Below are 27,357 nucleotides of genomic sequence, written 5' to 3' on the forward strand. Positions count from 1 at the left end.
TCTAATGAGGCAATGAAGCCCTCAAAACTGCTTCGGTACCTTGAATCCAAGCACCCCACACTGAAAGACAAACCCGTTGAGTTTTGGAAATGGAAAAAAATGTGAGCAAGCGGGACAGAAGCTAAGTGCTGAGAGCCGCGAAAACTAAATTGCGGAATAGACTGGACATAAGGAACCCGCTTCGAGTATCGCTGTATTCCCGTTGTGTTTAACACCCCCCCCCCCAACCCCCGTTGGCCGGTCCGCAAGAATATTGTCAATATTAAACCGGTCCGCATTGCGAAAAAGAGTGGGTACCCCTGGTGTTTATACATTATTTCTACTTCCGGGTTGTAAGGTTTTCCTTCTGGCCGTTTCTGCCCTGGTGCGCATGCGTGTAACTAATCGATCTGGGGTCGATCTCACCTTTCACTAAGGCCGAGGGAGGGGATCTTGGGCTTAAAAAGGTTGGTGACCAGTAATTTAGTAGATAATGCACATCTGGATTCTTCTCAGAATTAATGTAATCCTGAGCACTGCCCAAAGATTTCATAATTAATAGCATGGATCTAACAATTTCTTATGCAACTATTCAGTTTCCAAAACTTTTAATTATCCTTAGTCATGTTTTCTACTCTGTTCTTGATAGTTCACTTTGTACTTGTTGTTACCATTCTATGTCATTCATTTTTTGTTTTATGTTTACTGTTAGTTTTGTTTCTGCCATAATTTTTAAGATAAAAACACAGTGATACAAATAGTAGCTGTAGACCTCATACAATAAATTCTGTATTTTGACTCCTCAGGTAGAGTATGATCTGGCTAATAGTACTGAGGATGATCTGCGGATCTTGTGTAGTGACAGAATAGAACAGAGTGCTATACCTACATGCATGGCCTGGTATCCGCCCATTGATAAAGAGAGCTTCATTATCACCGCCAACAACCAATATAAACTAAAACTCTACAATTCCACTACCAAAATGTGCAGGTTTGTTAAACCCATTTATTCAGATGTGGCAGAATGAATCCTTTACTTAAACATGGATCCTTCCAAGGTTACTGTCCTAACAACTGGATTTTGCTGATGGTTCACTTCCAAATAACCAACAAAAGAAAGATAACGTTTTGATTCAAAAGCTTTTGGAATTCTCAACTGCAGCAGTCGTTCAAGGCTGAGGTCATTTTTTTGAATTGAGAAACAAGGAATGTAAGAGTTGGGTGGAAAATGGATTTGAGGCACTGGAAAGCTGATTATTATTTTGAATGACAAAGGAAACTCAAGGAGCATTTAGCTTACTGCTACTACTTCCTCTGTTCTTAATGTTATTTTATTTTACACTTTTTGTTTTGACATGTTAATTTCACCTAAAAAGAATCAATGCCCATTCATATATAATTTCAATTAGGCTTCATTTCCTTTGTTCTTGCACTTTACGAAGAAGCCAAATTTTATCTTCCTTTGTGAGTTATCTGTTAATCAATATAAATTCCCACTTATTTGCTATGAGGTTAAATAAAACCGGATGACATTTTTTTACACTTAAACACACAATACACATTGGCATCTTGCAGTTCATTTATCGTAATACGTTTAAGTTGTTTCTTTCTCCACAGGAAGACAGTACTGAGTCCAATCTATGGATCTCCTTTGAGGAAGATGGAAATCCTCCCTTTCTCAAGCAGCAGCGAACCCAACGTTGGTTACTTAGCCTACATCACAGATGACAAGGTATACATTTACCCACTATAATAACTGCCTCCTGTGATGCAATTCTCAGTTTTCACTTCAAGAGATAATATTTATAATATTATTTTTAGGTAACCGCAAGGTTTTGAAAATAATTCTTCATGAACATTATAGTTCAATGCCTAATTACGTTCATTTGAAGTGCAGTCGTTAGATCACATTCCAGATTTTTTTTGTTGTTAATTGTGCTGAGTGAACTTCAGTGCAGCAAAACTATTAATCACTAGACAGGGGAGCTGCTAACAACAATAACAGAAGCCTCTCTGACCTTTGACCACTTCTCCTTACCTGCCTATCACTTCCCCGGTGCCTCTCCTCCTTCTCTTTATCCCATGTTCCGCTCTCCTATTGGATTCCTACTTCTTCAGTCCTTTAACTTTTCCACCTATCACCTGCCAGCTTCTTACTTCATCTGCCCCCACCCCCCACCCACCTGCCACCGACCTGGCTTCACCTATCATCTCCTCCCCCACCCCCAGCTTTTTATTGTGACATCTTCCTGCTCCCGTTTGAGTCCTGATGAAGGGCCATGGAGCAAGATGTCGACTGTTTTTTCACTTACAGAGATACTGCCTGGCCTGCTGAGTTCCTCCAGTATTTTGTGTGTGTTGCAACAACAATTCCCCTCCTTGTTATCATACTAGGTGACTTCTCCCAAGCAAATCTGCTTTAAAAACTTGTAGGGAAATAAACCTACTAATGAAAAGCTGTTGTAAGCAAAATAATTGAAATTATTTATAATTTAGCTTATGTATTTAATTAAAATATTAATGAATCCATTCCTTTAGACTTGGATGTATTGGCATTGTTTGACAATGACAGGTATGGCTAATTTAATAATTTTACTATTAAAAAAAGCTACCAGATATTTCTATTTAGCTTTTCTAGTGAAAATCACTTGATAAAAGACTGAAGCATCATCCATTTACTCTAGTCTCAGTGTTTTCAGAGCTTTGATTTTGATTCATAAGTGATATTGTCAAAGCCAGGATTTATTGCCGCCTTTAAGATGATAGCAATCACTGGAGAACACCATGGGAAACTTGGGGAATAAATGTTTTCATTTGGAGAACGATTGAGGGGTTTATTTTGAGAACCTAAGCTCTTGGAGGAGATGACATACCAGTGTATTGATCTGCTGATTGGTAATATAAAGATATACATTCCAAAGCCATAAGGGTTAGGGTTGGTAAGTTGTAGGCATGCTATATTGGGCACTGGAAGTATGGCAACCTGTGGGCTGCCCAGTGTAATCTCCATGAATATATTTGACGGAAATGATGCATCTCAGTGTATATACTGATGTACAGTATATATGACAAATAAGCTAATATTTTATCTTTTAAAAATATACATATGAGATCTGAAGTTGTATTTTCTTGCCTTGTGTTATCTAGGTGGGTTTACAAACCCTACCACTGGACGGAAATCCCCACAAATCCTGTGCTCTCATTTGTCACGGAAATATGGTGTCCAATGTTGCTTGCTCCTATGATGGTTGTTATATTTTCACAGCAGGAGGAGATGATTGTACTGTACATATGTGGAAAGTTGACCTGGCGTAAGTACATTAGTACACTGGTCCTAAGGAAAATTGTTCTTGACTATAGCGTCGCAGTTTCATCGCGGTTTGTGCGATGCCATTTCAGCTCGGGGAGTTCCAGAGTTCAGAGTTTCAATTCTGGTGCTATCTGTAAGGATTTTGTTCATCTTTCCCATGAATCCCACCTGCATTTTCTCCAGGTGCTCCAGTTTCCTCCCACAGTCCAAAGACCTACTGTTAGACTATAAGACATAATAAGAATTCAGCCATTTCAACCAAGTCTGCTCTACCATTCCATCATGGCTTACTTATTATCTCTCTCGATCCTGTTCTCCTGCCTTCTCCCCATAACCTTTGACATCCTGTCTCATCAAGAACCTATCAACCTCCGCTTTTAATATACTCAGAAACTTGGCCTCCACAGCCATCTGTGGCAATGAATTCCACAGATTAACTATCCTCTAGCCACAGAAATTCCTTCTTATCTCTGTTCTAAGCGGACATCCCTCTATTCTGAGACTGTACCCTCTGGTCCTTGATTCACTTACTGTAGGAAACATCCTCTCAATCTAGGCTTTTCAATATTCTATAGGTTTCAATGCAATTTTCCCTCATTCTTCTAAACTCCAATGAGTACAGGCCCAGAGCCATCAAACGCTCCTCATATGATGACATTTCCATTCCCAGAATCATTCTTGTGAATCTCCTCTAATGCCAGCAAATCTTTTCTTGGGTAAGGGGACCAAAACAGCTCGCAATAAATCAAAGTGCAGTATGACCAATGCCTTATAAAGGCTCAGCATGACATCCTTGCTCTTATATATAATCCTCTCAAAATGAATGCTAACAGTGCATATGCCTTCCTTACCACCAACTCAACCTGCAAGTTAACCTTTAGGGAATTCTGCACATGGGCTCCCAAGTGCCTTTGCATCTCTGATTTCTGAAATTTTGCTCCATTTAGAAAACAGTCTACATGTTTATTCCTGGTACCGAAGTGCATGACCATTCACTTCCATGCACTATCTGTCCATCTGTCACTTCTTTGCCCATTCTCCTGATCTGTCTACATCCTTCTGCAGTCTCTCTGCTTCCTTAACTCCACCAGCCCCTCCACCTATCTTCGTATCTTCTCCAAGTTTGGCCACAAAGCTATTAATTCCATCATACAAGACCTTGACATATAATGTGAAAAGCAGTGGTCTCAACATCAATACCTGCGGAACACCACTTGTCACCAGCAACCAACCAGAAGAGACCCCTTTATTCCCTCCTGCCAGTCAGCCAATCTTCTATCCATGCTAGTATCTTTCCTGTAATACCATGGACTCTTATCTTCTTAAGCAGCTTCATGTATGGCACCTTATCAAAGGCCTTCTGCAAATCTCGGTAAATAATATCCGCAGACTCTCTTCTGTCTATCCTGCCTGTTATTTCCTCAAAGAATTCCAACAGGTTTGTCAAACAAGATTTCCCCTTAAGGAAACCATGCTAACTTTGGTCTATTTTATCATGTGTCTCTTAGTACCCCAAAACCTTATCCTTAATAATATACACCAACATCTTTTCAACCACTGAAGTCAGGTTAACAGGCCTATAATTTCCTTTCTTCTGCCCCCCTCCCTTCTTAAAGAATGGAGTGACATTTGCAATTTTCCAATCCTCCTGAACCATTCCTGAATCTAGTGATTCTTGAAAGATCACTACTAATGGATCCACAATCTCTTCAGCTACATATTTCAGAACCCTAGAGTGTGGTCTATCTGGTCCAGGTGACATATCCACCTTTAGACCTTTCAGCTTCTCAAGAGCCTTCTCATTAGTAATAGTGACTACACTCACTTCTACCCTCTGACACTGTTTCACACAGTTAGTGTCTTCTACAGCGAAGAATGATGCAAGATGCTTATTAAGTTCATCTGCCATTTATTTGTCCCCCATTGATATTCTCCAACCTCATTTTCCAGTGGACTGATATCCACCCTCGCCTCTCTTTTACACTTTATATCTGAAAAGACTTTTGGCATCCTCTTTAACTTTGTTGGCTAGTTTTCCTTCCTATTTCATCTTTTCACTCCTTGTGACTTTTTTTAGTTGCCTTATGTTGGTTTTTAAAAGCTTCCCAATCCTCTAACTTCCCACCAATTTTTGCTATATTGTATGCCCTTTCTTTAGCTTTTATACTGGCTTTGACTTCCCTTGTCAGCCATGGCTGCCTCATTGTCCCTTTAGATTACTTCTTCATCTTTGGGATGTATCTATTCTATGCCCTCTAAATAGCCTCCAGAAACTCCAGGCAATGTTGTTCTGCTGTCATCCCTGATAGTATCCACTTCCAATCAATTTTAGCCAATTCCTCTCTCATGCTTCTGGAATTCCCTTTACTCCACTGTAATACTGATACATCTGACTTTATCTTCTCCTTCTCCAATTGCAGGGTGAATTTTATCATATTATGATCATGGTTTCTTTACCTTAAACTCTCTAATTTGCTTGCATCATATACTGTCTTCAGTTACGTGATGAGGTAACCGTAGACTTTGGCCAGGAACAGGTGTTGTCAGGTGGTGCCCAACCTTCATAATGTTTCGACCCTTAACCACAACACTCTCCAGTTGGTGGGGAAGCAGTGGTGGCCAAGTCACTGCCCACCTGTTCCTGACTTCCAGCTCAACTCCTCTCACCTGCTCCAAATCCAGCAGGAGACTCTTTCTGCTCCCTCCCCCAATCTGGTTCAGCACCCTGTCCAGAATTCTCCTTCTCCTTGTTGGGCTCAACCACAAGCAGATCTAAAAGGTGATCTCATAGATATAGATATGGATAGATATACTTGCAAATGGAGAATCCTTTTTTGAGATCAAGAAGTTGTGTTGGTTACTGTGGTTCTCTCAGCCCTTGTTTCTGACCCAGTCTGACAGCTGTGCCCTGCAGGGTTTGGCCAGCTGCATTAGTTATGGTCTCTTAGAACCATCCTTAGAAATAGATCTTGAAGTTTCCCAACCAAGAGCATAAACTGTACTCCTTTATTGATCTCTTGAAAAAATAATCTGTACAGACCATGAGGTGGTAATGAACAGGTTCCCTTGCTTGTCTCTACGCTAAAGTCTTGAGGTTTGGCAAGGTTAGGCTCAATGCCAAGGATTCCCAGGGACACATTCTGACCATGTAGTGTTGTGGCAATATCATTCATGTCCAGGGATGGAAGAATTTGGATGTTGGCTACAGTGTGAGCTGACAATGTATGTCAAACCATTTGACTGCGTTGTGGGACAGCTCCTTGTACTTGTGAGGAGATGTTTATCTATGAGTGTACCTTCATGGAAGTCATAGGAAATTTCTGGCGTAGGGTGCCATTTGGCCTGTTTTGCATGTGCTAGTTGAAAATGAGCTACTTGTCTAATACCACCTTTAAACACTAGGTTCATAGCCCTAAACAACATAGCTCCGCAGATACTCCACAGGAACTACTTTTTCAAATGTAATATGGGTTTCTGCCTCAACCCTTTCAGGTTGTGAGTTTGAACTGTGAATTTTTATTTGCCTTCTCTCTTTTAATCTTTCTACCAATTACTTTCTGTCTGTACTCCTGGTATTTGGCTCCCCTACTGAGACGAATAATGCTTCCTCTTTATTCCATCTTGGTCACTCATAGTTTTATTCTCAATTAATTTTCCCCTCCACCTCCCTTGTTCCATCAAATTTCCCAGGTTATTCAATCTTTCCACATTGTTGCTTTATTTTGCATTTTGGCACAAATCCTTGTTATTCTCCTCTGCATCCTCTTCATTGCAATCACATTTTCCCCGAGTTATGCTCAGTGTTCATTGTGTGGCCTAACTAGCATTGTACTGTACAGTATTCTTTGTCTGGGCTGATAAGGGAAAGAATCCCTTAAGCTTATTGTCCCTATTTAGGATCTGTGGCTGTACAGTTTAAGGTCTTTTTATTCCTTTATTTCACTCATAGTTTCCACTCCTGTTTGCTAGTCAATATCCCATGTTAGATTGTATGTGAACAGTGGTCTAGGTCCAACAGTACCATCCGCCCCGACCTCCTTTTGCTCAACTCTCTCCGTGACAGATGTGATACATGTCTCAATAATTCATGAGAAATTTACTTTCCCTTTAAGGAAATAAAAGATCTTAGAAATATTTTAAGTCAGCAGTTACCTTTATTATAACTACATGCCTTCTGTCTAATCAGAAGAATAAAGGTAGAATCAACTAAGAATACCTCCTGTTTACTTAAAGGGCTCATGAAGCAGTTACTGCACTTGGAGGTGAGGATTTGATACCATTTTATAGCTTATTGGAAGGCGGAAGAGATGGAGAATTGTTCAGGGTAATTACTTTTTTGGATTTTCCTTGTTTTTTTTTGTCAGTTGAATTTTTAAATAACAATGAAAGTGACAGGAAGAATTATATAATCTACCCATCACTTTTATTGTTACATCAAATAAGAATTATGCAGTTTGTTGTAATAACTCAATGCTGTATTCTGAAAAGTAATTTGCATTATTCATCTTCTGCATAAATGTTCATGTTTAAATGTATGCACACAAAGATGCTGGAAATCCAGAGTTACACACACAAAACTTACCAGTAAAAAATTCAACTCATGAGTCCTGCTGAAGCAGTGACTCTTTATTCCTTTCCATAGATGCTGCCTGACCTGCATTTCCAATTTTGTGCATTTTGTGTGTGCTACTCCGTAACTGTGGAAATTATTGTTTTATCCTTTTTTAATTATATCGTTCTAAAAACCTAGTCCTTCTTTAACAAGATCTGTCAATGTAGTTCTGTACTGCTGTGTTTTTTAGATATATAATTCATTAAATGTGTTTGGAACTTAATGGCTATTTCCAAAGATCTGTCTTCATAACTGCTGATCATTTCTGCCTCTTTCATCGCATGCTTACAAGTGAACATGAAAACTGGTCACTTCACTAATACCATCCATTTGGAATTAATCCAGTGGCTTATTGCTTACAGAACATTGCACTGATTGAAATAGAAATGATACCAAGTTAGAAACCGTGTCAAAGTTAGTGTATTTCACCACTCATTGCCCCTCTGTAGAACCCCTTTCCAGACCAAAAAAAAGAACATTTTAACTGGGTTCAGGGAAGTACATCTTGTATTCAAACACTTATTGCAGTATCCCTAAGTCATGTGAAAATGCAGTTGGGAATATTTTTGTGAATTCAGCTTCACTAGTTTCTGTATTGATTGTATTTTTCATTTATTAGGAATTTTTTAAGAATAGCCATAGAACAGTGGAGCATAAAGCTGTGTACTCACTTCTGTAAGATTTTTTTTCTACCTCGACCTATGTCGTACCAATTTTCTTGAGAGGCCAGGGAGATGAACTGGTCACTTAGCCCAGGGAAGGCAGAGAGTGGTTGTAGATGCCGGTCTCTCCGACTGGGAACCTATGGCTAGTGGAATGCCTCAAGGATTGGTGTTGTTCATTTTTATCATCTATATCAGGGGTTCCCGAACTGGGGTCCACAGACCCCCTCAGTTAGTGGTGGGGATCCATGGCACAAAAAAAAGGTTGGGAACCCCTGAATATGAATTATTTAGATAATAATATGGTAAACTAGATCAGCAAGCTTGCAGACGACACCAAGATTGGGGATGTAGCGGACAGTAAGAAAGTCTATCAGAGCTTGTAACATGAGCTGGGCCAACTGGGAAAGTGGACTGAACAGTGGTGAATAAAATTTAATGAAGATAAGTGTGAAGTGCTGCACTTTGGCTGGATAACCAGGGTAAGACTTACATAGTGAATGGCAGGGCACTGACGTGTGGCTATGTGGTAAAACAGGAGGGATCTGTGAATGCAGAATCATAATTCCTTGAAAGTGGCATTACATGTAGAGAACATTGTAAAGAGATATCTTGGCACATTGGCCTTCATATATCACGGCAGTGAGGACAGGAACTGTTGAAGTTGCATAAGACGTTGCTGAGTCCGAATTTGAGACTACTGTGCACAGCTCTGGTTATCTAATCAAGTCAAGTCACTTTTATTGTCATTTCGACCATAACTGCTGGTACAGTGCATAGTAAAAATGAGACAACGTTTTTTCAGGATCATGGTGTTACATGACACAGTACAAAAACTAGACTGAACTACGCAAAAAACAACGCAGCAAAAAAAACTACACTAGACTACAGACCTACCCAGGACTGCATAAAGTGCATGAAACAGTGCAAGCATTACAATAAATAATAAACAGGACAGTAGGGCAGTAAGGTGTCAGTCCAGGCTCTGGGTATTGAGGAGTCTGATAGCTTGGGGGAAGAAACTGTTACATAGTCTGATTGTGAGAGCTCGAATGCTTATCTACCTACAGGGAAGGTTATCTACCTACAGGGAAGATATCAATGAGCTTGAAAGTGTGCAGAGAAAATTTACAAGGACATTGCTGGGACTTAAGGGCCGGAGTTTAAGAGATCGGTTGGAAAGCTACTCGCTGAAACGCAGGAGAATGAGGAGAGATCTTATAGTGTTATGCAAAGTTATGAGGGGTGTACATGGAGTGAATGCATGCAGGCTTTTTCCCCTCAGGTTGGGTGAGACAAGAACTTGAGATCTCGCAACTAGATAGTGGCAGAAGAGCAGACTGGATACAGTGCTTAGGGAATAGGGTTACTGATAGCAACGAATGATGATCGTTTTGCTCTACCTGATACAGAAAATTCTTGCTCATCCTCCACTCGATATCTAGCAGTGTAAACACTTGAGAGGTCTTGGAGGTAGAGATGAGCTTCAGCTGCATAGATATGCAAAACTAATGCTGGGTTTTTGAATGATATTGCCGCTGATACCCTGTGCTCTTACACTGTAGATCGGCCTACTGTAATATTGCACTTGCAGAATATGTTGGTTTTAGAACTGTAAATGCAGAAAATGATTATAGAAACCTTTGATCTAAGTAGCAGAATCGCTAAATATAAAAGAAAATACTTTTAAAGCCCAGTTTAAATGTTGGCACAGGAACAAATTTCTGCACCCAGCTCCGCAGCGCTGTAGGTTCAATGAACAATGACCACCTCCCAGTTGAGAATCTGAAGACTGTAACATCTACAGCATGCATCGTAACAATAATAAGGGATGTAAGCAGGTTTGGAACATTGAGAACGGGAAAGAAAACGTCCGAACAACAACACACACAAAATGCTGGTGGAACACAGCAGGTCAGGCAGCATCTATAAATGTCAACAGCGCTTCTCCCTATAGATGCTGCCTGGCCTGCTGGTTTCCACCAGCATTTTGTGTGTGTTGTTGTTTGAATCTCCAGCACCTGCAGATTTCCTCGTGTTGCTCTAAGAAAATGTCTGGTTGGGATGTTGGAAATACAGTTTCTGATGCCAATTGGTTTTGCACTTTTGTCTTCATCATAATGATCGTTTTTGCTAGTTTATCAAAATACACAAGCCACGTAAAATTTTATTCAGCAGTGTGTGATAAAATGCAATTCTACAGTCTTTCAGGTCAACAGGTATAAAACAACTGTCTACATTTAGAGGATTTGGTGTTAATAATATTTCCTTTAATTCTGATCAATTAATATTTTGTGTTTTAATGTTCTATAAAGGAAATGGAGAACTATTTTTATTACTCACAATTGCGTTATCAGCATCTCTCCACAATGGAGACCAGGGTGGTCTCAACTCATATTCCACTGCAGGAAGTTCCATTTGTGATGAGGGCACTGGGATTCTATCCAACGGAGAAAGAGGTACATTATATATGGTCACATGCATAAATATTGCATACAGTTCTAACATGTTCATGTTAAGCTCCTTGACACTGAAGGTTAAATCAAAGACTAGGCTGTCTTTTGTGGCAGCATGTGAATAGGATTAAAGCTGTGAAACTCTTGTGCAAAGAAGTGACGAAAAACAAAATCTGGGTTGGTTCCGCCCTGACGAAGGTTCTCGGCCCAAAACATTGACTGTTTATTCTTTTCCTATGGATGCACCTTGGCCTGCTGAGCTCCCCCAGCATTTGGTATGTGTTGCTTTGGTTCAACAAAGACCACTGATGTTTATGCCAGGGAAAAATAGAGAGTTAGAATGAAGTTAGAAGGGATTCAGCAGGAATGCATGTGATGCTTATAGCTTGTGAATAGAAGTTGAGAGTAAAAGAAAAGGTAGACCAGTTTATGGAAAAAGCAGAGCAGAACTAAGAGAGACAAGAACAGCTGATAAAAGACCTCAACACTCCCAAAGCTGGCATTGTTAAAAATGACCCCTTACTTGGGATATTTCATTCATGAAGGATCCTGACTCCCAGTTATGTTTGGACCAGATCCTGTATCTTTTCAGCAGAGAAACTCCAGCACGTTAATAATAACTTTTATTTTTTTATGTGCAGATAGAGGACATGCTGAATGAGGTGAAGTTCAGTAAATACGTGGATACAGGAAAATATGTTACAGATATTGATTTAGGTGAATTTATTAAACTATATCTAAACCATCGACCAGCTTTTGGTATATCAGCTTCTGAGCTACAGCATACATTGGATGTTCTTGGTTATAAAAATGAGAATGGAGAAAAATCAATTGCCTTAGGAGAATTACTACAGCTTTTGCAAACTAGAGGTGAGCCAAGCCAGAAATACATATTAAAATGTTCTTGAAATTCAAATTAAAATATGTAAATATGGACGTGTACAGAAATAAATCTGTAGAGTACAAGGTAGCATGTAAATCCATATGGTAATGTCATTACTCTCACTTCCCTTCTTACTTGCTTCCAACCTCTTCGAGGCTTAAAGAAAGATTCATTTAGTTGCTTGATAGGAGCCTATAGCTCATCTGAGTAGCCATTTGTTCACATGCATATTTTAAAGGTATGTGTTGGGGGGATATTCACAGAATATACAACTATGCAAAACTTTATAGAGCTGGCTGTTGGTGTACTAGCATCCACACCAGACTTGTGGGTGAGTGGTCCCAGGTTTGAATCCAGCCGGCTCCTTGCACGCTTTCCATCCGTGCTGGGTGGAGCATCGAGCTGGCAACTTAGCTTCATAAAAAAACAGACAGAAATGCTAAAGAAACGGCAAGGTTGCCACCCAATGCGCCACACAGCAAGGAAAGGAACAACGACAACTTCATAGTGGAGTATAATCATGTCCTTACAAAACATCCACCCAATTTTATGGGTAGGAAATTTGCATTGATGCAGATATCAAGCACTGCATCAAACCCAGCTTTAAATTGAGTAATCCTGAAAGTGTGAGGGAATCCATATAGATTCCAAATGTTTTCTCACCAGTAAATTAACAATGATTTGTGTGGATGATTAATGCTAATCCAATAGGTCATGCCGTTTATGAGCATAATGTTTCTTACTGAGGATACAGCAAATTACTTCTTTCTCCATAATGATGGACGGGAAAGAGTTTGCTGGCTTTGTGCAGAACTGACGGAAATGAGAATGGGTGTCTTCACATAAAAAGAGCAAAAATAACTTGCAAAAAAAAGACTAAAATTTTGGCAAAACATAATTATTGTTAGTCTTTGTTTAGGTGTGTAATGTAAGCAATTGTCTCTTACGTTACGAGTTTTATAGATTCAGCTCATTTGTAAATGCTTGACACTAAGAAAATGAGTAGAAATGATCTAATTCTTTAAAAGTCAACAATAATTATAATAGTCAAGGACCCCGCAAATGAATGGAATCCTAATTCCTCAAATTAACAGTTTAATTTGTTCAAAGAGCAGAGGTGGAAATTTTCTTGCTTTGACTTGCTCTGCTTCTGGCAAAAAAATAATATATCCAACCCGAGAATAAAATTTGATTGGATAAAGGAAGGAACTTATTTCTGGCACCAGAGTATGTGGGCAAGATACTAGTCAAATACTTTGCATTGGTTTTCACCAAGGAGAAGTGTGTGGAGTATAGTGAGGTCAGTGTGGGCTCTGCTAATAATCTGGGACTCATCGAGATCAACAAGAAGCTGGTGTTTGTTAGGTTTCTTGAAGAACATTTTGGTTTATAAATCTTCAGGCCGACTCTGAGTTATTCCAGATGAAACAGAGCAGATTGTTGGGCCTTGACAAGATCTTTCCAGTCACAGCCAGCATCCCAGAGGACTGGAGAGGAACCAGTGTTGTTCCTTTCTTTCCAGGAAATTATAGGCTAGTGAGCCTCACATCAATCAGATGACGCAGTTGGAAAGGGTTCAAAATTTGTTTTGCTATAGAAGACAGAGGGAACGGTGGACAGGTATAGTCCTGGCTGGAGGTTCGTGACAAGTGGTGTTCCACTGGGTCTGCTGTTTATGATATAAATAAACGACTTGGACAGGAATATAGATGGGCTGATTAGTAAGTTTGCAAGTGACACAGAAATTGTAGACAGTGAAGAAGGCTGTCAAAGATTATTTTGCAGATGTGGGTGGAGAAACGGCAGATGGAGTTTAATCATGAGGCATTGCACTTTGAGAGGTCAAACATGAGGGGAAAGTTTACATATAAACGGCCGGACCCTTAGGAACATTGATGTATGGAGCTGTCTTGAGATCCAGCTCCATAGGTCCCTGAAAGTAGAAAGGCAGGTAGGTAGGGTAGTAGAGGAGGCCAATGGTCTTCAAGGCATTGAGCAGAAGAGTCAGGGAGCCATAATGTAGTTGTCTAAAGTATGCAGTTCCTGTTGCCCCAGTATAGGAAGGAGAACAGGTTCACCCCACATACTGTCTGGATTGGAGTATTAACTATGAGGAGAGTTTGGATTAACTTGGATTGTTTTCTCTGGAGTTTCAGAGTCCAAGGGAAGACTTAAGTAAAGTTTATAAGTTTATGAGAGGCATAAATAGGGTAGACAGTCAGAATCTTTTTCTCAGGCCAGAAATGTCAAATACTAGGAGATTGCTTTAAGATAAAAGGGGTAATGTTTGAAGGGGATGGTTTTTTTTACACAGGGTGTGTGGGTTTCTTGAAATTTCTGCCAGGGATGAAGATGGAAGAAGACACATTCAAGGCACTCCAACTGGAGTGGAGAGATCTGGATCATGCGCCAGCAGATGGCTTAGTTTAGTATGGCATTAAGATCAGCACAGGCATGGTGGGCTGAAGGGCCTGATTCTGTCTTGTACTGTTTTAGGTTCTATAGTGAGTCTGGGTGTTTTTTTCCCTTGCTTTCTAGGTGAATGCATGTCTGAGTATGAAATTGCAGAAACTCTCTCCATACTATTAGGTTTGAATCCAGAGGGAGGAAGTTCTGAATTCGAAGACTTTGATGCCAGAGGTACCAATTGTTTACATTTTTTTACATTTCTTTTCCCTAAATTCCCCAAATTGAAGTTCAAAGTTCAAAGGTTCATATGCAAGTTTACTGTCAAAGTACATATATGACTCCAAACACCACCCTGAGGTTCATTTTCTTGCTGACATTCACAGTAAATACAAAAAATCACAATGGAATCAATGAAGAACCACACATGACGGCGATGACAAGCAACCAGTGTGCAAAAGTCAACAGGCTGTGCAAATACAAAAAGCAGGAAACAAAAGCAATAATAAATAGATAAGCAATAAATATCAAGTTGTAGAGTCTTTAAAAGTGAGTTCATTAATCAGTTCAGTGCAGGGGTGAGTGAGATTATTCCCTCTGGTTCAAGATCCTGATGGCTGAGAGATAATAATTGTTCCTGAACCTGGTGATACAGGACATGGGGCTCCTGTACCTCTTTCCTGATAGCAGCAATGAGAAGAGAGCATGACCTGGATGGTGGGGGTCTGTGGGGGTCTTTGATGATCTGATTTTGAGCCACAACACTTTTTGTAAATGTGCTTAACTTTTGTCATTTTCCTTGTAAATTAGAAGCTGCTGCAAAACAACCGATTTACCAATTTTGTATATTCTAAGACAATAATGATAAATCCATTTCTGATTCTAGTTGAGAGAAGTCAGTTCCAATGTGCTGTGGATTTTTAATTCAATAAAATTTTAAATAGTAATGCACTGAATGTTATCAGACAAGGAACTTAAAACGGAAAATAAATTGTTTGAAGAACTCAGTGAATGAGGGAGCCTCCATTTCAGGTTGAGACCCTGCATCAGGTCTGATTGAAAACGTCAGCCATCCCCTTTCTTCATAGACACTACTTGACCACTGAGATTCTGCTGCAGTTAATTTTTGTTTCATATTCCACAATCTGCAGGCTTTTGTATCTCTCAAGAACTTAAGATGTTTCAATTCCTAATCCAGATACCATGAATCCTGATTCTATGACCTTTCAAAGACTCTTTACAATTCATGTTCTTAATAGTATTTTTTTTTGCACAGTTTGTCTTCTTTTGCATGGTTGTTTGTCAACCTTCGTCTGTTTATGTGCAGCTTTTTGTAAAATTATTTTAATTAACTTTAATTAGTTTTTACAATGCAACAAAACAAAAAAACAAATAAAAGAGGTTTATACAGTGCAAAACAAACATATCAAAGTACAATTCATAACAATTAAGCAAAGCACCCATAGTAGAATCATGCAAAGTTAGTTACCACCCCACCCTCCCACTACCCAATTCCAAGCCAACCTTACGATATATAAAAGAGTTAATCAGAACTATATCACCACAGGGCTGTATTTATAAAAAGAAGGTATATATATATATAGCCTACTACCTAAACTATAATATGTTTACACATAAAAAAACCATAAATCTTAACCATAAGAAGCTGGAAGTAAGGGATTTAAATGCAAACGAAACAAAGGGAGGGATGCACCCTTAATCTAAACGGGAATTATGAAAATATTCAAGAAAAGGTCCCCACATCTTTTAGAACTTTATATCTGAATTAAGAAGTGAATAATGAATCTTTTCAAGGTCTAAGCAGGACGTAATATCTCTGAGCCATTGAGCATGAGTGGGTGGGGCAGCATCTCTCCACCTAAGAAGTACTGCACGTCTGTCCAAAAGAGAGGCGAAAGACAATGTACGATGCTTATTTGAAGTTAAATGCATGTTGGCTTCTCCTGAAGCATCTTGTACCGAAAAGAGCAATCAAGGGGTTGCTTTTAGTAAAATTCTATTGTATTTCTTTTCCCCCTGTAAATGCCCACACAAAAATGAATGTCAAACTAGTACACTGCCTTGAAAACATATTCAGACCCCACCTCTTTGTTCACATAAATGAGTATTACAACCAGGGATTTTGATCAATTTAACCGAGAATTTGTATTTGTGAATCACATGCTCCTTTTCTCACAGCAGAGTCCCCCAAAAAATTAAAAACACAAAAAGCATTAAAAACTAAAAAAATTCAAAAACTGAAATGTCAGTGGTTCAAAAGTATTCATCGCCCTTTGCTCAGCAGCTATTACAGTCAGTAGTTTTTTTTAGATAAGTCTCTATTTGCTTTGCAGAATGTGATGGAGCCTCTTTGTCCATTCCTCGTAAAGTTATTCAAGCTATGCCAGATTAGTTGGGCAGTAGTGGCGGACAGCTGTCTTGCCAGAGGTGTTCGATCAGGTTAAGGTCAGGAGTCGGACATCAATTTTCTTCATTTGAAGCCACCCTCTGGTTGCTCCGGCAGTGTTCTTTGGGTCATCGCCCTGTTGAAAGATAAACTTCCTCCTCAGTTTAAGTTTTCAGATAGAGGCAAGCAGGTTTTTATCTAGGATCTCTCTGTATTTAGCAGCATTCATCTTCCCATCAGTCCTGATCAGACTTCCAGTGCCTGTTGCTGGAAAGAATCCCCATAGCATGATGGCGCCTCCACCATACTTGACAGTAGGGATGGTGTTACCTGGCTGACTTGCAATGTTAGCTTTGTGCCACATGTACCATTAATGTTGAGGCCAAAAAGTTCCACTTTAGTCTCATCTGACCACAAGACCTTCTTCCGTATCCTTACAGTATCTTCTGTGATGCTTTGCAAAGTCTTTACGGGCAAGGATATGCTTTTTTTAGACAGGGCTTCTTCTTTGCCACTCTTACCTAAATATTCTTTCTGTGCAAGGCCTTAGAGATTGTGGAGCCATGAACTTCATCTCCAGTTGCAGCCAATGGCTTCTGCAGCTCCCTCAGAGTGACTGTTGGCGTCACAGCATCCTCTGTTACAAGTGTTATTCTTCTCCAATGACTAAGGTTAGAGGAGTGGCCTGACCTAGGCAGTGCGGCTGTAGTTTCATAAGTTTTCCACTTTATCATGATGAACTACATTGAGTTCCAAGGTATGTTCAGTGCCTTTGAGGTGGACTTGTACCCTTCCCCAGATTTGACCTTCTCTATTATCATTTCCTGACTTGTCTTGAATGTTCTTTTGTCTTCATTTTGGTTTGGTCAGTTGAAAATCTACCATACAGTTGGACCTTGTAGAGAGAGGAGCTATTTACAGTATTCTTATGAATTCATTGAAAATTGGTGATCCTCTATTTTTCTACATCAACAAATTGAGAGGGTGAGTTGGTAGGGTAATATATTGCTGCTGAGGAAAGTTAGTTCAGTAATTACAAAGGGAATGAATATACTTTCAGCCTTACAATTTTGGTTCTTAAATTTTAGTAAATCTTTGACAGGTTTTTGAATTTTTCTTTTGATTTGACGTGATGCATAATGTTTGTAGATTAGTTCAAAATCCCACTTCAATATAATTTAAATTTAGAAAATGAGACAGTAGAATGTGAAAGTAGTTGTGGGGGCTGAATATCTTTCAAGGCTCTGTAAATAGATTTTTAAGGAGCTTTATCGAATTAGTTAAATTCATTTTTCTTCTATTTGTTTGGATTTGACAGATACATCAAAATTACTTGAACAGCAACTTCCCCAAGAGATCACAAGTGAGCTTTTTATATATGATATGCTAGGGTTTCCCCACAATTCATCTCCATCCCCTTGTGATGACATGATAACCACACCAGAGCCTCCATTAATGTAAATACAGAATGAAATATGGAAAGAAAAATACAGTTAACATTTTCCTCTGTCAGAAGCATTCCCAATATTTTGTTTTTACTTCAGATTTTTAACATCTGCAGTTTTCTAATGTTCCCCAAGTGATATTTATTGTCTTTATGTTTAAAATAATTTTGTATTTCTTCTTTCATTTTAACTTTCAAGTATTTTAAAAAATGTTAATTAACTCCAGAGCTTGTTTGGGTATTTGTTAATCTACTGCTTCAGTCTATGCAAATATATCAGATAGTTTTATAGACATATATACTTCTTGGGCCTTGTAATTTTTTTGCATGTCAAGATTTTAGAAGTGAGATTATCTAAAAACTCTGAATATGAAGTGGTGAAGAAGACCCAAATGAATGACTGTCAAAGTACATAGGTTACCAATCTCATTGGTGTCTCCTTAAATAAATAATATAATACTTTGTAACTGCCTTATTTCTGAAAAATGTTGTTTTTCTTGTTTTATATAAAGGCGGTTTGGCTTGAGAAAAAGAGAATAAATCTTTGAATACTTATCTTATGAAAACTTGCATTCTAATTAATTATTTGTTCACTTAAAACTTGGAAATTGCACAAAACTATTTTCAACACTGTTATAATTATAAATGCTTGAGGCTGAATTCCATCATCCACTACATCAGCTGAAAACTAGGGTCATGATTTAGAATGATCATTCATGTGAAAGGTTAACTGCTTCTCTCTCCACAGGTACTGCCCGACTTCCTGAGCACCTCCATCATTTCATGCTTTTACTTTACCTTTCTAGTATCGAAGACGTTCTGCTTTTATACTTCAGTGGAGCCAATGCTCTTTCATTATAACTTGTCTTGAAACAGCAGTCAGCAGGACATAAGTACGTAGAACACATTACACCTGACTTCTATGCACAAACAGCATCTGAAAGCCAGTTCAGACACGACTTCAAGCAGTAGCATCCATTAACGTTGGAAATAGTGCCCAGACGCTTCCAAGTTATAGTCACTTTAATGTGACAAATGTTTTCCTATCGATGTGTGAGATCTCCATTTCCAAATGTAATGGTATAATTTGGGTCCTTTGGCTGTCGCTCATTACTTTTGCTTTTCATTCACAGTGCCTTATATCTTTGTTTGGGCTTTAAAGGGCCATCAATGATAAAGAGACGTCCAACAAGTCTCCTCAATATGCAATTCAGCTTCCCTATACAATCACTCACCTAGCACTGGTCCTCACTCACCTGAGCATTTTCATTTGATTGTGTACTGTCTGTATGGTATTTACACACTCTCCTTGTGACCATGTGGGTTTCTTCCAGGCACTCTGCTCTCCTCCCACAATCCAAAGGCATGTGAATTAATTGTCTGATGTAAATTGCTTCCAGTTTGCTGGGGGTGGGGGGCAGAGTTAACGGGGAGAGTAAAATGGGATTGGAATTAGTGTAAATTGCTGTAAGGTGGCTGGCAATGACCCGATGCCCCAAAGCATCCTTTCCCATTACTCTATAACTATACAGAATCGGAATCTCTAATTTAAGGGGCATATGGGCACATTGCAGACAGCTTCCTTATAGCCAGTCCTGTGCCATTAATCCCTGCCTCAGAGTCAGCTGTGCAGAGTCAGGAATAACATGACATGGAATGAAATTACCTTCCACAAGTGCAATTAATGCCAGAACAGTAGCGTGTGTACACACTTAGAGTCCTACGGACAAGGTCACAATCTTCGGGGAGAAGGGAAGGAGGTAGGTGTCATACAAATGAAGAATAGCCTGGAGCTACATTCACAAGGCATGTAATATAGTATCAAGCTCTCTGACTGAGGCATAGTAGACGCCTTTGACGTGATGATTCAGTAGATTCAAGATCATTTAATATAATTTCTAGTCCATAATGGAGACAAATAATTATTACTCTGGATCCAGTGTAATACACAAAACACAATAAGATAAAGAACACAATTATAAAAAAACAATAAATATATAAGATAACTTATTTACATTGATTATATGTATCTAAAGTGACACCTCTACAGGAGTACCTCTACCTGGTTCCTTAAGATTGTTATAGCTGGAGGTGGTAATAGGGACAAGCTCCCACTACCTATTAAATGCTCGCAATGGTGTGCATCTCAAATGGCCTCTGACAGCCAAATCCCACTCCTGGCCTTCACATATGGCTTAGCTGCTAAGCCCAGTGGAATCATTTCTACTAACAGAAGGAGCAAAAGAGGACTACTGGTGTCCATAGGCGTAGAGCAGAATTAGGCCATTAAGCCCATCGAGTCTGCTCCACCATTTCATCATGGCTGATCCCGGATCCCACTCAATCATATACACCTGACTTATCCTTTGAGGCCCTGACCAATCAAGAAACTATCAAATTCTTCTTTAAATATACTCATGGAATTGGTCTCCACTGCAATCTGAGGCAGAGCATTCCACAGATTCACTTCTCTCTGACTAAAAAAATTCCTCCTTACCTCTGTTCTAAAAGGTTGCCCTCAATTTTGAGGCTGTGCCCTCTAGTTCTGGATACCCCGACCATCCTTTTCATATCCAGCTTATCTAGTTCTTTCAACATTCGGTAGGTTTCAATGAGAATCCCCTGCATTCTTCTAAATTCCAGTGAGTACAGGACCAAAGCTACCAAACGCTCCTCATATGTTAACCCGTTCATTCCCAGAATCATCCTTGTGAACCTCCTCTGGACTCTCTCCAATGACAACACATCTTTTCTGAGATATGGGGCCCAAAAATGTTGACAGTACTCCAAGTGCAGCCTGACTAGTGTCTATTATCTCCGTGCTTTTATATTGGGGCAGATGGGACTCATCAGCCATGGTTGGCAGCTCATCTAGGAGAAGGAAAACTCTGATCTCAAACCTCTGCTGCCTTGCAGCTATACTCACTCATAGGGAAGGATTCATGAGTAAACCCCGAGGAAAAGTCTGGAGCTGGAGTCCCTCAAGCAGTGTTATGTTGAATTCATCACTGACTGGCAACTCCTGCAATACCACTGGTACCAACTGTATCGGTCTTTGTTGTTCCTTTGGATTCATCAGCTGCATGGCCAATGGCTTGCCCTCCATATCATACTACCTTGCCTTGCATATTACCCAGGCAGCTAGGATGCAACATCCATGATCGCCCCCGACAAATGGAAGAGCCTCAAGGTACAGGAGTGTCCATACATAAGGTGAGTCCGACAGGAAGTGGTAAAGTAGTAGTGGTGGGTTAGTGGATGGAGGTGTTGATCAGCCTCACTGCTTGGGGAAAGTACCTGTTCTTGTGTCTGGTGGTCCTGCCATGGATGCTACATAGCCTCCTCCTTGACAGGAGTGGGACAAACAGTCGACGAGCAGATTGGCAGGATCCTTCATCATATTGCTGTCTTTTTTTCTCCGGCACCTTTCTGCATATACAGTGACTTGAAAAAGTATTCAACCCCCACGGCTATTTTCACATTTTACTCTCTCATTTTCTAAATTTAAAATACATTGAAGCAGGATTTTTTGAGCTAATCTACAGACTATTGTGCATCACTGTCAAATCAAAAGAAGAATTCTGAGACCTGTTAACAATTTACTAAAAATTAAAAAACAAATTTGTGAGGCCGATAAAGTATTCATCCCCTTTGTAATTACTATGCTAACTTTCCTCATGTGAGTTACAGTTTATTACCTTATCAACTCACTCAATTTGTTGATATAGAAAACTGGATGATCATCTATTTTCAACTAATTCAATAGAATAAATACCACTTCTCTCTGTAAGGACCAACAGTATGGTAGATCTTTAACAGAACAAACCAAATGAGGTCAAAAGAGCATTCGGGAGAAGTCAGGGAAATGATAATAGAGAAGCACAAATCTGGGGAAGGGTAGAAAATCCTCTCAAAGGCATTGGACTTACCTCGGAAGTCAGTGCAGCCTGTTGTGAAAAAGTGGAAAAAATATGAAACCACAGCCACACTGCCAAGGTCAGACCATCCCTCTAAATTTTGTCACCTGAGAAGAGTGGCACTTGCTAAGAGAGGCTACGGAGATGCCAACAGAAGTCAGTGGCTGCAATTGGGGATGAAATTCGTGGCTCCACAACCTCTAATGCCTTGCACAAAAAGCAGTATTGATTGAAAAGTGGCAAGGAGGAACTGAACCCCTGGCTTTGCAAAGCATCACTTAGAAGGTACTGCAAAGATGCGGAAGAAGGTCTTGTGGTCGGATGAGACTAAAGTGGAACATTTTGGCCTCATTAAGAATTAAAAATACACGTGGACTAAGATGTTAACTGTCCTGTGCTATCTCCAGTGGGATCATCAGTTGATCTGCCACCTGTCTTCAGGAGTTTCGGCCCGCTTATGATCAAGACTCCCTCGAGGTGGTGGGCCAGCAGTACTAAAGCGCCACCTCCCACTGGTGAGCTTAACAACTTGGCATCTGCCTCTTTCAGAGTTATTGGTCGCTTCCATCCAACAGATAGTCTACTCTTCAGGTATCTATGCAGCTACTGAAGGGTTTGCAAAAGATGGATATACTGTCCGACTATCTGCCCCTCTGAATGTACTTAATCCACACCCATGATGATCCTGTCTCTGCTGCCTCAGCTACAGCCCTGCTGGTTGACTTGACCTCTTTTCTGGTGAAGCCAAGGTCACGCAGCCCCTTATGGAAAGTGAACATAATAAAGCCACGGCACCCTACTTCGAATGGATAGCATGAGACCTTTCACCTCTGTCTCTGCACTCTGATCTTAATTCTGCATACTTGGTTAATTTGTGCTTATGGGCTTCATCGATGTGGTCTTCCCAGGGGACCGTGAGTTCACTAATAACCACTTCTGTACTGGTGTCAGACCTGACGATTATATCTGGACACAATGTGATGAAAACTATTTGCTCCGGGAAACTGCCTTTCCGATCCAGGTCGGCCTTGACACACCAACCATTGGCTGAAGGAAGTTTGCTTGATCGTGGGCCTGCGCTGTACACCCTTGACTTAGAGCCTTTTTTCACAAATGATATGCGATGTTCTGTGCAGCATGGGGCATGAGATAAGTTGTGCTGCAGTACCCTCTGCTCAACCGCTTCCGTTACAACTTTGAGAACATTGTTGTATCTCCAAGTGTACATGCCGCTGGAAAGATTGACTCTGCACGCACTCAAAATATGCTGAAGTGTTCCCTTCTCACCACAAGCAGCACACCTGTCTGTCTTATCTTCATACCAGCTGCTGAGGGTGGCAGGTGTTGGGAGCAGGTCGTACGCTGCTCTGCATAGAATAGAAATGCGGAGCGGTTCCATCTGCCACAGAACATTCCAAGATAGATGTCGTTGTTCAACACTTTCCCACCAGGTCCAAGCCCCTTGTTTGGTCAGGCCAGCTGCTTTAGCTAACTTCTTCTCCACTTCTCCCTCTCATATTTCTTGTGTTAGAAGCTCACGATGCTCCTTACCTGTAGAAGGTGACCACCACTTGTGGGTTGTTCATCCAAGTCCTGGGCGGCCTCGCTGGGTAGCCCCAACCGTCTCCTTGTGCTTCAATCTAGACTCTGCCTCATGAACTGCTACACAGGCTGACCACTTTCTGCCTGATCTCAAATCCAGCTGGGTTTTATTGATGACAGTGTCTTTTGATCTTTTGTATCCATCTTTTGCAAACCCTTCAGTAGCTGCATAGATACCTGAAGAGTAGACTATCTGATGGATGGAAGCGACCAACAACTCTGATAGAGGCAGATGCCAAGTTGTTAAGCTCACCAGTGGGAGGTGGTGCTTTAGCACTGCTGGCCCACCACCTCGAGGGGGTCTTGATCATAAGCGGGCCGAAACTCCTGAAGGCAGGTGGCAGATCAACTGATGATCCCACTAAGCGGTAAGTTTGCAGTAAATCTAAAACTGCATATCAGCAGGTTACACCATCCCTACTATGAAGCATGGGGGAGGTAGCAACATACTATGGGGATGTTCTTCAGCAGCAAGTTTGATGGGAAGATAAAAACTACTAAATACAGAGAGATCCTGGATAAAAACCCAGCTAGCCTCTGCCAGAAAGCTTAAACATCAGCTGGACAACTGCCCAGAACACACCTCTAGAGCAACTATGGTGTGGCTTGAAATGAAGAAAATTGATGTATTTTAGTGGCTCAGTCAGAGCTCTGGCCTTAAGCTGATTGAACATCTCTGGCAAAATGTCAAGATTGTTGTCCACTGTTGCTCTCAAACTAACCTGGCACAGTATGAGCACTTTAACAAGGAAGAATGGGCAAATCTTGCCCCATCATGCTGTGCGAAGCTAATAGAGACTTATCCAAAAAGACTACAGGTTGTAATAGCTGTGTGAGGTGGTTCAATTAAGTACTGAGCAAAGGGGAATGAATACCTTTGAACTGCTGGCATTTCAGTTTTTGAATTTGTAGTTTATTATGCTTTAAAATTTGCACAGTGGTGTACTCAGACTGAGGAGTAGGGGTTTGGTCACCCAGAATAGTGTTGAATGCTGAAATGAAGTCCAGAAACAGCACTCTAATCCCCTGTCTGTGTTTTCTAGCTGTGTCAGGGCCAGGTGCATGGCAGATGCTGTGACATCTGTCGTTGAGCGGTTCTGTTGGTAAGCATAATGGTGAGTGTCTAGTGTGGCAGGACTGAAGTTTTGATGTGTGCCATTACCAACCGTTCAAAGTACCTCATGACGATTGGCATCAGTGCCATCAGACGAAAGATCTTTAGTTCAGAAGGTGTATGGTTCTTTGGTACCGGGATGATGGTGACTGATTTGAAGCATGCGGAGACGGCAACCTGGATGAGTGAAGTGTTGATGATGCCCGTGGTTAGTGTGCAACACCCTGAGTACTTGGGGAAGTGAAAGTGCCAAGATGCTTTCAGTTACTTCCGCGCAATCAGAGATTAGTCTACCGTACACAGCAGGATGCAATTAAATTCCTTAGTCAGGAAGCTCAGACTGTAAGCATGTATATGGCAACAATAAATATAACAAAAAGTACTGTAATGAGCACAGTGGCTAAAGGTTATAGTGCAGTCTGAGGTAGTGCAGAAACAAGTGCCAAAGTGGCAGGAATGGAATTAACGATGGAGATGGAATTAAGAACCTGAGAATGTGACGGCACCATTGGGAAGAGGATGTGAAAGAGGTAGAGATACAAGAGAGGACAGCTGTTGGAAACTAGAAGAATAAACAACCTGCTGGAAGAACTCGGCAGGTCAAGCAACATCTGTGGGAGGAAAAGAGCTTTCATTGTTTCAGGGCCCAAGTGATTTCTCAGCTTATTTCTTACTCACCAAGGGAGTCTCTCTCTCTCTCTCTCTCAAACCCTCTCTCCCTCCCCCTCTCTTTCTCCCCTCCCTCTCTCCCCCTCCCTGTGCCCCCTCCCCTCCCCCTCCCTCTGCCCCCTCCCCTCCTCTTCCCCTCCCCTTCTCTTCCCCTCCCCATTCTCTCTCCTCTCCCCATCCCCCCTCCCTCCCCCTCTCCCTCTCCTCTCCTCCCCCCCTCTCTCTCTCCCTCCCACCCTCCTGCTCACTTCTTGCATTCGAGTGATCTCTCTCTCCCTCTACTGTTGGAGGATGGTGCAGGAGCAAGGTTTAATTTGACACCGTTTGTAGATTTGAACTCAAATTCATGTTTCTGGTGTGTTCAAGTTAAAACACAAAATCAAAAGGCATATTTCATTTGAGCTCAGTGCTTGTTATCGGCAGGCTGCCCTGATTGAGATATTGCCCAAAAGCTGTGACCAGGTGTTTTATATTCTGTGTGTTTCGCTTGTTTTTTTTTTGTCACCGTTTGGGTGTTTTTTTGCATTGGGGGGTTGATATTTTTCTTTGAACGGGTTGGTTCAATGGTGCTTTGTTTCATGTCTATACAGTATCCAGGGAAGACATTTTTCAAGGTTGTGTGCTTCATACGTATTTAGATAATAAATATACTTTGAATCTACAAATCTTTGGAGGAGGTGCCACATATGGAGGTTGCCTCTCGTGTGGTAAGTCATTTTTAATGATTAGGATATGTTGTGAGTGAGGTATAAAAGTTACTGGCAATTATTTTTGAGTCAGGTAATGTTGAAATGTACTTTAAATATTGAAATTCTTATTTACTATCTACACCATATATTGAAATTTTCATTTTGGTTATTGGAATCATTGATGTGAGTTCTTGTGCTCCATCTGGTAACTGTTACATGTTGCAATACAGCTATATGCTGCAGATTTTTATATTGAACAAGATGTATATGTTAATGTTGGATGAGCAAAATAATTTGTAATAATTGCCTGTCACACCATTAGGTTACCATTTTGTAGTAGTGTAATTCTTTATGTACATTATAGACAAAGGCTTTAATGTTGTCATTGTTAGGGAAGTATAAGCATTAGCTTTGTTTCACTTACCACAGATATTGCAAGATCTGCTCAGTAGTTCCAGCATTTTCTTAACATTTCAGGTCGTAAAGAAGTGAAGGAAGACAGGAGACTTGCCAGAAATGAATAATTCGGGACTCACTGTAATACAAAGGAATATTAAAAAAAACTTGAAGTTGGAAATCTGAAATAAAAACAGAAAATGCTGATAAAATGCAGATCAAATAATGCCTATGGAGTAAATGTTTTGGCTGAAGCAACTGGAAACATGGCTTGATGGAAGAGGAGAAGATGGACAGGAAATGGCTAGGATAAAGTAAACTCCAAAAGGGTGAAGCTACAGCGGTCATGTGATAAAATGTTGATGAGGCCATCTGCCAACATATTGATCAGAGAAGTCAAAAGAGCGGAAACAACAAACATAAATGCTGTGAAATACAGATCAGGGAAAGGTGCAGCAGATGAGGCAATATTACACGAAAGACCAGAATAACCCACATCAGAACCAGCCCTTCCGGTAATAAATAAGAGAAAGTGAGATACCCAAAATTCTCGAATTTGCTGTTGAATCTGAAAGTCTGCAATGTGCCCAGCCAGAACACATCACTACAGCCTCACCCTTCTGCAGATATTCTCTTTGCCACTGTAAACTAACTTGCTTGCTTGCTTTTCCAGTTCAAAAGAAAGGTCTTCGACCTGAGGAAGAGAAACCGTTTCTCTTTTCACAGATGCTGCCTAAACTACTGTGTGATTTTAGCACTTTCTGTTTTATCTCATTGTCATGCAGTGATGATCTGGTCAATGAAGTGCGGG

At 40.4% G+C, this 27,357-nt stretch overlaps 1 protein-coding gene and 1 long non-coding RNA gene across 3 annotated transcripts in view; one reads left to right on the plus strand and one right to left on the minus strand.

Moving 5' to 3' along the window:
• Positions 1 to 18,708, plus strand: part of cfap251 (cilia and flagella associated protein 251) — a 70,405-nt gene extending 51,697 nt beyond the window's left edge. The window contains exons 15-22 of one of the 2 annotated variants that reach the window (XM_059988202.1): positions 786 to 970; positions 1,597 to 1,711; positions 3,127 to 3,290; positions 7,523 to 7,613; positions 10,879 to 11,022; positions 11,661 to 11,889; positions 14,441 to 14,542; positions 18,034 to 18,708. In XM_059988202.1, the coding sequence (XP_059844185.1) occupies positions 786 to 970; positions 1,597 to 1,711; positions 3,127 to 3,290; positions 7,523 to 7,613; positions 10,879 to 11,022; positions 11,661 to 11,889; positions 14,441 to 14,542; positions 18,034 to 18,176 (1,173 nt within the window). In that variant the 3' untranslated portion in view covers positions 18,177 to 18,708. The remainder of the gene's footprint in view (positions 1 to 785; positions 971 to 1,596; positions 1,712 to 3,126; positions 3,291 to 7,522; positions 7,614 to 10,878; positions 11,023 to 11,660; positions 11,890 to 14,440; positions 14,543 to 18,033) is intronic. The other variant, XR_009515432.1, reaches the window with a different exon arrangement.
• Positions 1 to 27,357, minus strand: part of LOC132404141 (uncharacterized) — a 31,466-nt gene that overhangs the window by 3,635 nt on the left and 474 nt on the right. Inside the window, exons 2-3 of the long non-coding RNA XR_009515433.1 lie at positions 26,575 to 26,685; positions 10,907 to 11,003 (exon numbers count right to left, since the gene is read on the minus strand). This is a non-coding gene — a long non-coding RNA (uncharacterized LOC132404141). The remainder of the gene's footprint in view (positions 1 to 10,906; positions 11,004 to 26,574; positions 26,686 to 27,357) is intronic.

Source organism: Hypanus sabinus, chromosome 13 (genome assembly GCF_030144855.1).
Source record: "Hypanus sabinus isolate sHypSab1 chromosome 13, sHypSab1.hap1, whole genome shotgun sequence".
NCBI classification, from domain to species: Eukaryota; Metazoa; Chordata; class Chondrichthyes; order Myliobatiformes; family Dasyatidae; genus Hypanus; species Hypanus sabinus.